General features: G+C 36.2%; 1 protein-coding gene across 8 annotated transcripts in view; it reads left to right on the top strand.

The window, feature by feature from the left end:
• Positions 1-14,068, top strand: part of LOC123307421 (CREB-regulated transcription coactivator 2-like) — a 61,826-nt gene that overhangs the window by 11,883 nt on the left and 35,875 nt on the right. For all 8 annotated transcript variants that reach the window (XM_044889721.1, XM_044889719.1, XM_044889714.1 and 5 more), the window contains exons 2-4: positions 2,074-2,277; positions 5,611-5,732; positions 10,850-11,003. In XM_044889721.1, coding sequence (XP_044745656.1) covers positions 2,074-2,277; positions 5,611-5,732; positions 10,850-11,003 — 480 coding nt within the window. The remainder of the gene's footprint in view (positions 1-2,073; positions 2,278-5,610; positions 5,733-10,849; positions 11,004-14,068) is intronic.

The following is a 14,068-nucleotide window of genomic DNA, read 5'->3' as shown; positions in this document are numbered from 1 at the left end:
CTCATTAATATTTATTATGCTGTGTTAGCGACGAAACAAAAGGGTGAGTGCCATCACAGACTTCAAAGAGGATAATTGGAAATGAAACGTGATCCTATGCAATTTGCAATTACAAATAGAATATATCATTCAGGGGTTTTCTACGTTTATTTTCGAATGGTGAAAAATAACTTCTTCTAATAAATTTATGTCAGACCACCAAAATTATCTAGAATAGCTCCCTCCACAATTGAAAAGTATCGGCAGTCATCAAATTCTAAACGTAATTATTTCAGTAAATGTCAAATGTCATATGTCAAAATTGATTGCTTTTCTGAAGCCTCTCTTTGGACAATATACTGTAACGGTTTCTTCACTCAATTAAAACGTCTGTCCGACTGATTAGGGCCCGTTCGCACCAGTAGCTACTCCTAAAAGGAGTACTTAACGAAGCGTCGTTTAAAGTTGATTTTATTCCCAGTTGCATGACTGTGGCTTAACAGAATCTTAAGTAAGGGACCCTCAAGTTTTTCTATCTAGTGATATTTCAGTTTTTTATTTTGGTGCAACTTCTTCCTAGCCCAATAAAGCCATTTCATTGGCTGGCCGGTTGCCGCTAATCGTTGTCATTTCATTAACCTACATAATTCCTCTTCGCCCTGCGCGTACGGGGCCTATCGTTTGAAATGGACGACCTTCGGTTTTTCTCTGGGTAGCTTCTATCAACTGTCTCCAAAACGTCTGTCACTCGAATCTTCGGCACAATAAATCGAAGCCTCGGCTCAGATCCATCTTCATTTTCCCAACAACGTTTCAGAAGACCTCCATCTCTTCAACGTTTCTTATTGTGCCTATACTACTTTACATTCTGGCTCAATCTGGATACCTCTCCCAAGTAGGTCGTCTACCGTACATCTTCCAACTCAGGATTACTTTCAAGTCGTTGTCTTCCTCTTGTGCTTTTCGAATTTCTTGTGGAAGCCAGTCGTATTCGATTACGGTGGTCCGCCTTAAATCGATCTTCTATTCCACTCGTGAACAATGTCTGAAATTCTCACAATAGTTCTGGTCGAGTCAGAGTTTACCAGTATTTTCACATTCCGGTCATTTATCATGGGAAGCCTTGTTGTGCCGTGAAAAAAAGTATGGTTCAAAATAAGTCCATGTATTTCAATGGATTATTTTGGATGATTTTTCAGTTATTGTAGTTTATGTACTACGGATAGGCGAATTGAAAATGTATGCAGCGAACGTCAAAGTACAAATATCTGTTCTCTACTAAAGTCGTTTACTCACACGCCAGCAGCTGCACCAATCTAGGCAACAATAAACCATACCCACATCTCACCGATCTAGCACGCCAACTCTATTGCTCTCCCTGCATGCCTACACACATGCATACTAGCCCCCAATCTCCCTCATAGCATCCTAGATTGGTCTAGCTGCTGGAGTGTGAATAACCGGGCCTTGTGAATGGCAACACCACACCGTAGCATAAAAAAAACTGTATATCAAATGGCGTCTTGAAAAGCCTCGGTACCTGGAAAGGTTTCAATTCCGACACTGCACTGTATGTTTGTCTGCTGGTCTAATTGAACTAAGCAGTCAATTTAGGTACATAGCAAAATAATAGTTTGTTGGCTGCTTTACATTTACACCCTGTACAGCAAGAAGAGATTAGAAAAAAAACCTGTACCAGTGACATACGGACCAAGCATAATACTTGTTTTCTCTAGGTCAAAATCCAACAGTAATGTTGGATTGGCAGAGTAATGTCGTTATAGATAGTTGTAGATAGTCGAACTTTTTTAGCTGTCCCATATCATTTGCTGCTTAGTTTATTATGAAGAAATCATTCTGTAATCATGCAACAAGTCAATTTCAGAAGTATGAAAGTGTGCATGTTAATTGGTTGAGAAAACTCTTCTTGCTGTCAGTTCTTTGTATTCTGTATTCAAAAGTGTTATTTTCCTGAACCACCATTTCCTTATTTAGGATTGAGAGATGGCAGAAATAGCACTATAGTTTTTACTTGATTTCATTGTTCAGTATGATATGAATTAAAAATGGTTTCTGACTATTTCATTTTCATAGACAGAGGAAGCTACTCAACCGAGGTCTCTTAATCATAGGGTAGGAAGACCACGATCACAAGCAGGACCAATAAGAAGACCACACGACAGAAGACTGGATACTTCACCCTATTCAAGCGGTTCGTTTTTAAGTCCACCACCAGATACAAGCTGGGGTAATAGACGAGCTAACAGTGATTCAGCTTTACATCAAAGTGCAATGCAGGTAATCATTTGAAAATATGTTCGAGTAGATTATTACTCAGAGTTGATAGAAAGTAATGCACGAAATTTCATATGTCTTTTCGTAGGATAGCAATTGATGAATTATCTCAAAAAAACACCTCAATTAAAAAAATAAATAAACTTGCGATTGGTATGTCCTTTCATTTTTCATCAATAACCACTTAATGTTTTCGATAACACTCTGAAAGCATCTATCACTTTTCGACTGTATACATCATTGACCTCAAAATACATAAAAAGATTAAAATTTCGCTATAAGTATAACTATTTCATCCTTATAATTAGAAAAACGTTTGAAAAAGAACAACATCAGTGTTTGAACCATGCTCAGCAACAGAAGCACAAAAAGTTGAGCTGCATCGTTACCTCCGAGAAGAAAAGGCCTAGGTGCTGGTGACGTATAGCGCTGTGACGTCAGCACTGCGAGGTCTAACGTTTAACCCTCTCACCTTACGCGGATCGCGAATCGACGAATCAAAGCTTCGAACGCGAAAATCACGTGAGAGCGTCTATGGTCTTAATTGGTCTATGCAAGAACCCGCCAAAAAATGGCCTGCCGCCTGCCGTTTATAGACAACTCAGTTTGGCGAGTCTGAATTGCGCGTGACGGTGAAAGTTTAAATCTTTTTCGAATAATTCAGTTACTGAATAGTGAAAAGTACTTTTCAATACTATTTGTGTTGTGAGTGATATTAGGACATAATTTATAATGCCGTACTCCTGTTGTTTTCCTAGTTGTAGAGGAAACTACAAAAATGGACCAAAAGTGCATGCATTCCGTTTTCCTACAGACACCAAAATGTGTAGCAAGAGGATGCTTGCTATTCCTAGAAAAAATTTCAACCCATCTGTACATAGCAGATTCTGTGAGTTGCATTTTTCAGAAGAAAACATAGTCAAGTTTTCTTCAGCAACGGACTCGAAAAGTGGTGAGACCTTATCGGTTAGATTAAATTTATAATGACGAGTTAGTTGTCGAAGATAATTACACCCTTATACAAAGTTTGAGTCGAGGAAAATTGCTCTATCCAAAAGATTCTATTGTTCAAATAGTTTTATATGCCTATATAATATTCAACAAAATTCTTCTCGAATTTGAAGAAACATTCCTGAGCCTTCATAATAAGCGTGCATGTTTAACGCAATTCATTTTAAAATTCTTTTTTGAACACGAACTTTTGCCGGATAATAAGTGTGAAATCCATACTGGTGAACGCATTGCTAATATAGTGATAACCTGAACCACCAACACACTATTAAAAAATTATTGCGGAAAGACAAACGACTCTTCAAGTAGAACCTATAACAGCAGAAAATTGAAAAAATTTGTAGCTTGATTACATTCGAATTTTTGTTTTGTCATTCACCTATGATTCGTTTCTCAGATACTGTATGATGAAATTCTTGTCGTTTTTTCCCGCAGTATTCTTTAGACTGATAAGAAAATGGTTTTTGTTTTGAAACTTCGTTTTCCCATAATAAAATCGAATGGGAGACAAAGAACGACTGGCATCCTCTTTAATCTGAAAGCCCTTCCATTGCAGAATTATTGACAATAATTTCCGAATGATAAACATCCCAGAAAACCGAAAAAATTGGATAATAGACGTGAATGCCGCGCCAAAAACGTTCCACGTCTTAGGCCTCGCTATGCTGACGTCACACGACAGCGCCCAGGCCTTTTCATATCGGAGGTAACGGCTGCATCCACATTATGCCGCTGTGTGCCGAGCGGCTTCGCCTTTGTTCATTGTCGAGAGTTTTCTTCGAGCTTGCCACATCTGCTTTGTCATGCCAAACTGCAGTCTTATAGGTCTCCCAATCATGACGCACAGCCAAAGCAGTTTTTTAGGGTTACAACTCCAACAACTCCAAGTCTAAACAGACTTCTGCGTGCCATTAAAGACCTTATTGCTTTACTAGCAGTGATATCAACTTGCTTATTCCACAGAAGATTCTTATCCAAGGCGATTCCCAGATATTTAACTCTAGACTTACATTTTATGATATCTCCATTTAATGAGAGAGTTTTCATAGCTGGAAGATTTCTTTTCCGGGTTGAAGGAATCTACAGTAGTCTTTGTAGGTTCAATACTCAGCCCCATTGATGATGACCACTGCTCATTGATTTAAGTCGTTGCCTTGTAAAATATTCTCTTAACAATGTCCCAATAATCCTTGCGAGGGTGCTTGGTGTGTCCCACTGCTGTTTTAATACTGCTTATGAGTTCACTACTTATTGTATGTATTGAGAAGAAGCCTTCATCCCTCTTCTCCTAGGGTGTATGATCCGTCTGGCTTCTTAAGCGGCATTGTGGGGTAAATTCGCCTTTTCGATATGACTTGCAGTCTGGCTGCTGCTGAAGAGGAAGTGATATTTTCATAGAAGATTTTATAATTAATCCTTTCGACCTTTCTAATTTCTTTATTCTACTGAGTGAGTAACTCTTTGTGCTCCTGCCAGTTACCGTTTCGTTTAACCCTTATGAAGAGTACGGATAGGTTTTCATTTTACCACTAAAGCACGTTTGCAATAGCCGAGAATTCTCTAGAGAATTTGCTCCTGAATTCATGCGCCGTGAATTCTCTGCAGTTACATACGTACTTTCGGTAGAATTCACTGTTCAGTTGCATACAAATTAATCTCTGCCAAAATTTTGTAGAGAATTCTCGGCTGTTGCAAACGGGCTTTAGGCCGAATATAAGTCAATAGTAACACTGAATACGATAATCCTACTCCAGTAGGATAGTGGTAACATTTCTCTTGGCAGCAACATAAGCAATTGTTACGGGTTGTCTTTAGAAAATCTCCGAATCTGTCTTATACTCAGTAAAAAAGCATCTTCTCTGATGTGTTGAATAATCCCTCGCAGAACTCCTAAGCTGCAAACCGAAATGATGGTGGACAAATAATTATAACTGTCATTTATTGACCACAATCGAAGGCCATCGTCCAAAGTCCTTCAGCCTTGTACATCTAATCATATTAATGACAAAAAAAATCTATTGTGTGCATAATTATTGTGAAAGTTGTCGATCTAATTGTCCATGGACGTGAGGCTGTCCGTGACATTTTGGTCTGGAAAGTGGTCACTATATCTCTGTAGAAAATGCCATAAAGTCGTCCAGTTCTTTGACCCGTTTCAAGAATTTCATTCAGAATTTTCAGTCTTTCTGTTATTGGTCTTTCTGTATAACAGTAATATTTGATAGAAATAGATACAACGTTACAAATCGATTTCAAATTTGAAATGTCCATAACCCGCAGAAGAAGAATAACCAGCTGATGATAATTATAGACGAATTTTTTAAGGGTTCTAGTCCTGAAAGAAACGATAATACCAGGCATAGGTGGATGGTGCCCGATAACAGAGAAAGAAATGACGGACGGCCCAGATCGAGCTGTGATGTATCTCGAATATCTCCTAGAATACAGTAAGTCTTTCTTTTTATTTCAGTTTTTAAATGAATACGAAAGGTTTCAATGTTTGTGTTCATAATAGCCTCAGACAGTTGCGTCGTAGAAATAACTCTATCTTTCAGTTTACTCCAAATTACTTCCTTGAAAATGTAAAGAAATTCTGCCGATTCAGCTTCCACGCATTAGAAATTGGGACCAGCTTGACCACACCACCCTTCTCCATAAAGATCACATGTTCTTGATGTAAGTGGTAGAGGGTAGCACTGAGTATTAAACCCGACCAAGCTCTCATTTTTGTCATAAGTATGGAAAGCTTACACGATCTAACAGGTGGTGTTGTCAACAGACTTATGGCACTTATGGCAGCCGAGTGAGAAGCATTGTCCTCACAGTCCTAATTGGTGAATACATTAGCTACAAAATTCTTGTGGTTGAGTGTCACGATCATTTGATCACATTTGGATTAATTTACTGAGAAATTTTGAAATTCCTACTTGCATCGTTTATTTGACCTCGATGGAAACTCTCCTTCAATGGAAAAGTTAAACGAACTGACGGAATATATCGAATGATAGCACGTACTAGGCAGTATTTTTAATGATCTACTAGCGCTACCTACCTACCCGCAATTCGCAGTACAAAAATGTATCAGTGATCACTATCAGATTTACATTTCGCAGTCAAAATCGTTTCTGATGGTCTGCATCTAAACTAAGCAGCAAATGAAGTGGGACACCAAAAAATGGTCCAAGTTTGATAAGATAAAACTTCGACATTAATTTGATGATGCTGGATTCAAATCCCGAGATGTAAAGCCTTCATTCATTCATTCATTCATTGCTGTATCCCGTTACCGGGAATAAATCTACAAAAAGAAGAAGACAAAAAAAAAAAATATTCGAACAGACTTGTAACTTCTTAGTGCTAGTTGCGACTGTGTGACCTGCAGATCCTTCCACACTCAGGGCATGGATAGTCTCCAACAAGATCTGGCCGCCGCTGTATCCTTCTCGATTCTCCATTATAACTGCCTTATTTTTCGTCTAAATGACACTGGTACAAAGTAATTTTTTTCAATCTCTTCTTGTTGTACAGGTTGTGAATGTAAGGCAGCCATAAGTTTTCGTTTTTTGGCGAAGTATCTAGGAATAGTACAGGGCCTAACAGAATTTTTTTATTCTGGATAGATTATTAGGTCGACACCTCGGAACATGTTCGCCACTTTTCGGATACAATGCATTGCTATTGAAATATCGCCATTTTATAAAATCTTGAAATTCTAGCACTAACTTCGACATTTCTTCGCCGATGTTGGATTTTACGCCAGTGATGATAAGTACCATCTTTAATCCTAAGCTAACTGGCCCAGGGTTTTTTTTCAAGCTCCTGTTGTACAGGGTGTTCTAGGAATTAAGAAATATTGGGGGCTTTATAAAAATTTTTTTTATGTTGGGGTGGATTTTTAGGTTACCACCTCGTCATTTCCTCGATATTGTTGGTGTAGAAATACCGTTATTTTATGAAATTCTATTTTTCTCGAGAAATTCGCATTTCTTCTATAACAAGCTTTCTTCTATAATAAGGTTAATCATAGTGTACTTTTTCGCAGACTTGAAGATGTGGGAATATGCGCCAGTCTATTGAGGTGGGTAATATTGTATGTGTTGCGGAGATCCCAGTTCGTATGTGTGGGAGGGCAGAAATCGAGATATTTTTCTGGCACATCGGGTGTGCCTCAGGGTTCCCACCTGGGTCCCTTACTGTTTATAATTTATATCAATAATATTTCCTCCTGTTTTGTAAAAAGAATAAGCTTTGTCGATACATAGAGCGTCTGCGCAATACTTGAGAGTTCAGTAGTGGAGGAACGCTATGCCGTCTATGATATAGTCAGTCGATCATTGACAAGCGTTGAGATCGCATCTTATATGCAAATAGTTCAGAGTTGTTATTCAGAGTAGGTATTAAACAGAGTTGATACTTATCAGTGTTTGATTTATATACAACCAATCCTAGTCACTCACATCCATATTAAATATCTTTTAAATCCTACATGTTTCCATACTGCTGATTTTTTGATTTATACGGATGACCTAAATATTCCTAAAGATAAATATCATTGAGGACTTCGTTTTACTTCAAGGGATTTGGATAGGTTCTCTCAGTACTGCAGAGAGAACTTTCTCTTTCTTAATTTGAATAAATGTTCCATTATTTCAATTACGAGGAATACAAATGTCTTGAAGTTCGGGTATAAAATAGACCAAATTCAATTACGACCGGTTGAAAGTGTTCGTGATTTGGGAGTGATTTAGATAAGTTAACTTTCATTCAACCTATCGATCACATAATTTCATCTTCGAATAAAATGCTTGGATTCACTCACCGACATGCTAACATGTTCAGGACTAATAAGAGCTTACTCACCTTGTACAACACCTTCGTTCTGAATAAACTAAACTTTCGATTTGGAACCCTCATTATGAATGTCATATTAAGATTAGAAAGAGTGCAACACAAATTTCTCCAATATCTGTCATACCGTGATAATCTCCCAATAAAAGATCATGATTACACCGAAGCTCAAGCATATTGAACCTAATATGCTTAGTTCAGAAAACCGTAGAAAAATTTATGATAATAGTTTTTCATATAAGGTTTTGAACGGCATTTTTTTGGTCCCCTCTATTCTGCAGATGTTGCCCTTTAGAGTTCCCGAGAAAAGATTAAGATCGAGGGAAACTTTTGCTGCCCCTTTCCGTCGTTTGAAAGTAACTCAAAATTCGCCCATTTGTAGATTTTTGTCGACGTTTAACTCGGAATTCAGCGATTCCGATCCCTTTAATACGTCCATTATTCAATTTAAAAAATTGCTAAAACATAAGCTATCACAGGATGTTGTTTCGTGATTGCTTTTCTTATATATTATTGAAAGAAAAATTTTCATTTTGTACAGTGTTGTTTTGAAACTATTGTAAGTTAAAATTTTCTATTTTTGATTTTATGATTTTTTTCCATGTAAAAATGTGAATACTTTTTTGGGTTGGAATACCTGTTTGTATTCCTATCTCCATAATTAAATAAATAAACAAGCCGATATCGTTGAACTGCATTAAAAATATCTGATAATTAAAATGATCAACTGCATTGACTTGTACAAAGAGGCTTATGATTGGAAAAACTTAATATTTATTTCAAGTAACATTTTTCACAGTGTTTTCAGAACTTTAGCTTCAGCTTTAAAGGTAACATGAAGTGCGGATTTGTTTTTGTAAGGATCGTAAGCCAGAAACTCAAAAACCGTATTGAAATGAAGAGAAAATGCTATTTTCACTGAACTCCCATTTAAGCGCCCATGAATGGAACTCGTTTCATTCATAGCTTCTTTTAAAGTGTAACGCTCAACAAAACGATAAAAAATTTCAAATGAAATGAGGATTTTTCATCGGTAATTTTTCATCACATACCTACCTCATATGTACCCCACTGCTTGATCAATTTCCTTGAAAAGTATTCCTCAATGCAGTTCAAACTTAATATCTGCTATTGTTTTTGTATTCTGATTCGAAAAGATTAACAATCAACACAACAAGAATACCTTGAAAAATAATACACGGAGGCAGTTGCTAAAAACTAAGAATGGTGCTTTGCATCTCTGGCAAAAAATCCAACATCGGCTAAGAAATGTCGAAATTATAGCTAAAATTAAAAAAAAGGCTTTCATAGTGTGGCGATATTTCCATAGCAACGCATTTTATCCGAGTGGCAAAGACGAGGTGTTGAGCTAATCCACCCAGCATCTTAAGACCTCTACTATATCCAAATTCTTTTTCAAAATGCCTTACATTCACATCCCGTACAACAAGGAGATATTCAAAAAATTTACCCCGTGCCAGTGGCCTATAGGCAAAAGTTAAGACTTTTCATCTCGGGGTCAAAATCAAACATCATCAATTGATACCGAAGATATACCTAGTCAAACATGGACAATTTTTCAGTTGGCTCACTTCATTTGCTGCTTAGTTTAGTTCTATGCAGATCGTAACGTTTGTTGATATTTATGGGTGATTATTACTCAGCTTCAATATCATGGTCTTCTCCACTATTTAGTTTTTTCCTCGTTTTTTTTTTTGTTTGCTGTTTGAGGTCTGAAGAGAATCTGGCCTAGTGGATATCTTATAGGTTAAGAACCATTGTTAATCCATTTTCTTCATTCATTATTATTATCTTATTAGTCAGCAGAACTTTAGAACCTTAGACTTAAATTAAAACTTATTCAGGAAACACACGGACACAATACGCCAAGGTGACCATCGTGGCGATTTTCCTCCTCTGAAATACTTAAGGGTTTTCACTCCCAGTCTCAGAAACAAAATCAATTAAAAAATTTAAATAATCGATTTGCTCCTACGTAAATTCTTACACTAATTTTTCAGGAGCAAATCAGATGAACACAAATTTTCGATTGAAAAAACTGGTCGGTTTCCAATAGCGATGAGTATTTCCCTCACGAATACATTCAGTTAAGAAAAGGACAAGACTCAGAGTTTTTGTTGGGGGATATTGTTTGACGATGATCGAAGAGCAACTCATGCTCCCTCCCCTCGATACATGATTCGATATACATGATTCGATAGTACAGGATGCATCAGAACCGATTGACTAGATTCAAATATAAAAAAAATTGTCCTACTGTCTTGGACAATTTCGGAAGTTACATGCACTCACATTAGGTGAAGGGAAACACAACAGGAATTCCTTTTGAAATTGTAGATTCCTTTATGGCACTGTGCGTGTGAGATGGAACATTGTCATTGCGCTTGTCTGCAATGTACAATGTCAGGGAAGTGTCTTAGTTTAGGTAAACACACATCATGCTCACTGTTCAATGATGGTCTGATCTCACCAAATCTTTCACAGGTTCAACGTTTTCTTCGACTTTGAAATGTGAAGTCTCACCGAACGAGATTCATCTTCAACGAGTTCTTCTTCTCAATGATTTGTTTTAGGAAAAAATTGTGCTCTTGATAGGGAATGTATAATAAACATAATATTTTCTTGAAGTGGGTTTTCTCCCTCATATCTTCACAAAAATAAATCATTCAATTTTGTAACTTTAATTTTTCAACAGTGTATATCCTTCGCCTCAGGTGCCAGGCTCTGTACAAGTACCAATTGGAAATAATACTGGTTCTCTACCAGATCTCACGAATATGGACTTCTCATCTCCAATATCAGTACCCCTAGACCAAGACAGAGATCAAGGAAGCTCACCTTACGGTTCTGTAAGTTAAACTTTTGAATAATAGGCTCAAAATCCATTTAGACTCATGACTCACTCATAACTGATTCATTTTGAAAGTTCATAGTTGAGTTGAATCGTAAGCATGTGAATCTTTAAGTCATAAAAATGGCTGATTCCTTTGCTACCTTATCGTAATGATGATCCTTTCTGCATGATTTGAACGCGATGAAAATTTTAATTTGCTTCGTTTGTAAATCAGAATCTATTTGAAATTTTCCATCAACTTTCATTTCATTTTATGCTTCAGTTGGGATTTTTCAATTTTAATAATGAATAATCGGATAAAAGAAATAAACTATTATTTTCAATCCATTTCCAAACACCCAAGGCTGAACAATCTCTTCAATCATTGTCTTGAAAAAACAATATACATATAAACTCGACAGAATTAATTATCCCCTATTTTGATTACTACAGGGCCATTTTGGGAGAGAAGCATAAATGTATGATACCTACTTATCCTCGCACTCCTGATGTATTTAAAAATCCATGAAACAAATGAAAATGCTGGTCCTAGATAGAATAATAATTTCAAAAAAACATCCTACTCACATGAGAATTAATAGCCACCTATAATAATACAAAAAATTATAGCTAATCAATCAGAACTTGTTTTGTCGATAAAACTCTATTGACATTATTTGTAGAACTCGCCGGTAGCTACTCAGAACTCACATAATAACTGAAATACCTGTTATTTTGCTTTGAAAATTATGGTTATCATAGTGGCATGAAGAATTGCCATTCATCCCATTCATCGAGTCTCGCAATCTACCATTTAAATAAACAATGTTCAGCTTTCAGAACGTTGGAAAACTTTTCTACAAACTCATTCTTGTAGAAAACATTCAAATTGAATTGAAAAACTGAATTCTATCAGTACCTACCTAATAATACAACACTTCTTGGTTTTCTACTGAACCAACTAATTGCTGCATTTGAGATAATTAATGCTAACTGAACCACTTCTGGACCGTCTCCTTTCTTTGTCACCTACATAATCAGAATCGCTGTAAACTTTTAACTTCATATCGCCTCCCCTACAATAGCGTAAAACTTAGTCGGGGTATCCCTGAGGTATCTATAAATCCTCTTGACCGATTTTCAATCCGCCAAACTTGGTTTCTTCAATTATTCTAATACTACTGCATAAGTTGTTATTGTTGCTGCAAAACATGAGATTTCCAACGGTTGCTCAATATGGCACACTATCTCTGACGAAATTTTTGTAATCAATTTCTTTATAATTTTCACCATAGGGAGTGGTTACTGAATTTACATCTATCTCAAATCTTCGAAGAATTTTTCTTTGTATACAAACTTTGCCTTAAATAAATAATCATCCAGTCGTTGCAAGCATACCTCAAAATAACTATTGAGTAGAGTAGTCCAATTGCTATTTTGAATTCTGCCATTTTGTCGATGTATGAATAAGCAAGGATCTACTAAAAAAACACACATGCCATATTGTCTTTGAAGAAAATTTACTAGTCTCTGATTCCATCAAAGCAGGACTTGTTTCAAGCCATATAAACTCTGATTCAACTTATCCATCAGGCTGTCTCATATAAAGTTCCTCTTGAAGTTTACCATATAAAAAAGCTGTTTACACATCAAACTGCCAGATCAAAATTTTTACTCGTTGCAATATTCAACACTGACTTTATAGTGTTAAAACGTGCAACAGGCTGAAAGTTTTTTCGTGAGCCATGTCTTTTCTTTGTGAATAACCTTTATCGAACAGCCTTGCTTTGAAACAATCAACAAAGCCATCTGCATTTTCTTTTACATGAATAATCCAACTATTGTCAACAAGTTCTTTCCTTCAGGAAGTAGTGTCAGATATGATGTATTATTATCTTTCAAAGATTACATTTCTTCATCCATCGCCTTTTTCCATTCTCTTGATTCTTTGGATTTCATTGTTCAGCTAAATGACTCTGAATTGAATATTCAGCCAACAAGACAAAATCATGAAAAGGTGATGACCATTTATAAGCTCATTCACATGATAAATTCGCAAAATTTTCATCATGTTCTGATTTTTCACTGCTCTTTTGCTCACCAGGTTTCAACAATTTATTTTCAGGTTCAGCAGAATTCACATTAGTTTTTTATCTTCTCCATCTCATTTTATCCATCTCTACTCAATTTCAATTTATTTTTACTTGGAAAACAAATTCTACATCTTTGGTTCTACAGTATCGTACAAACAGACCTTTCTCACTTGTCTAATTTTCTTCATCTCTCTTTCAGACTATGTACAAAACATTCTGTTCCAAAAACTGGTAAATAGTCAATACTTTCGCATTTCTTCCCAGACCAATCTATCGGACTCCGCACCTTTTCAGGAGTTGGAGCGGTGCAGTTCAAAATATATACTGCTGTACCCACTGCTTCTACCTATAGTTTTAGAGGTGAATTTTTGCTATGAATCGCGCTGATTGTTCTATTTACCCTTTCAGCAGCCCCTTCTGTTCATGACTATAAGGCATTGATTTTCTGAAACTCATTTCACACCAAAAACACTGTGAGTGAAGAGTTAGTTAACAGAAGATATTGTTATGATCCGTTTAGTATTCCTTTATTCAATTTTATAAATTAATTTGTAATAACAATCAACGGAATCGCAACTTGAAAAGAAATTCAATTCTAAACTAAAATAAGTGACTTTTTTCCAATTTATTCTGACTGACAATCCATCTCTTTTTTTTTATGTCTCCATGCCTACCCAAAATTTCCTAACACAGCAAACTAAACGAAATTATTCTTAGAAAACTTAAACCATAACAATATCTATTGCCTTCAATTCGTTCTGCAATGCGGTACATCTCAGCGGAGGAAAAATTAAATCAAGATTAATGAAACATATACGAATTATTCTGCTCAAAAATTGAAGTAGATAATTTACGTATATGTAATGTAATAAACGATTTCATATAATATGTCCTCAAGTATTAACATACATTTAACCTGCCTGAAATAGTAAGCAACATAGCAGAGAAAGGGACAAAATTAAGATTCCACGTTGTGGAGTCTGCTCTC

Source organism: Coccinella septempunctata, chromosome 2 (genome assembly GCF_907165205.1).
Source record: "Coccinella septempunctata chromosome 2, icCocSept1.1, whole genome shotgun sequence".
NCBI classification, from domain to species: Eukaryota; Metazoa; Arthropoda; class Insecta; order Coleoptera; family Coccinellidae; genus Coccinella; species Coccinella septempunctata.
This window is presented reverse-complemented; position numbering and strand designations above follow the sequence as displayed.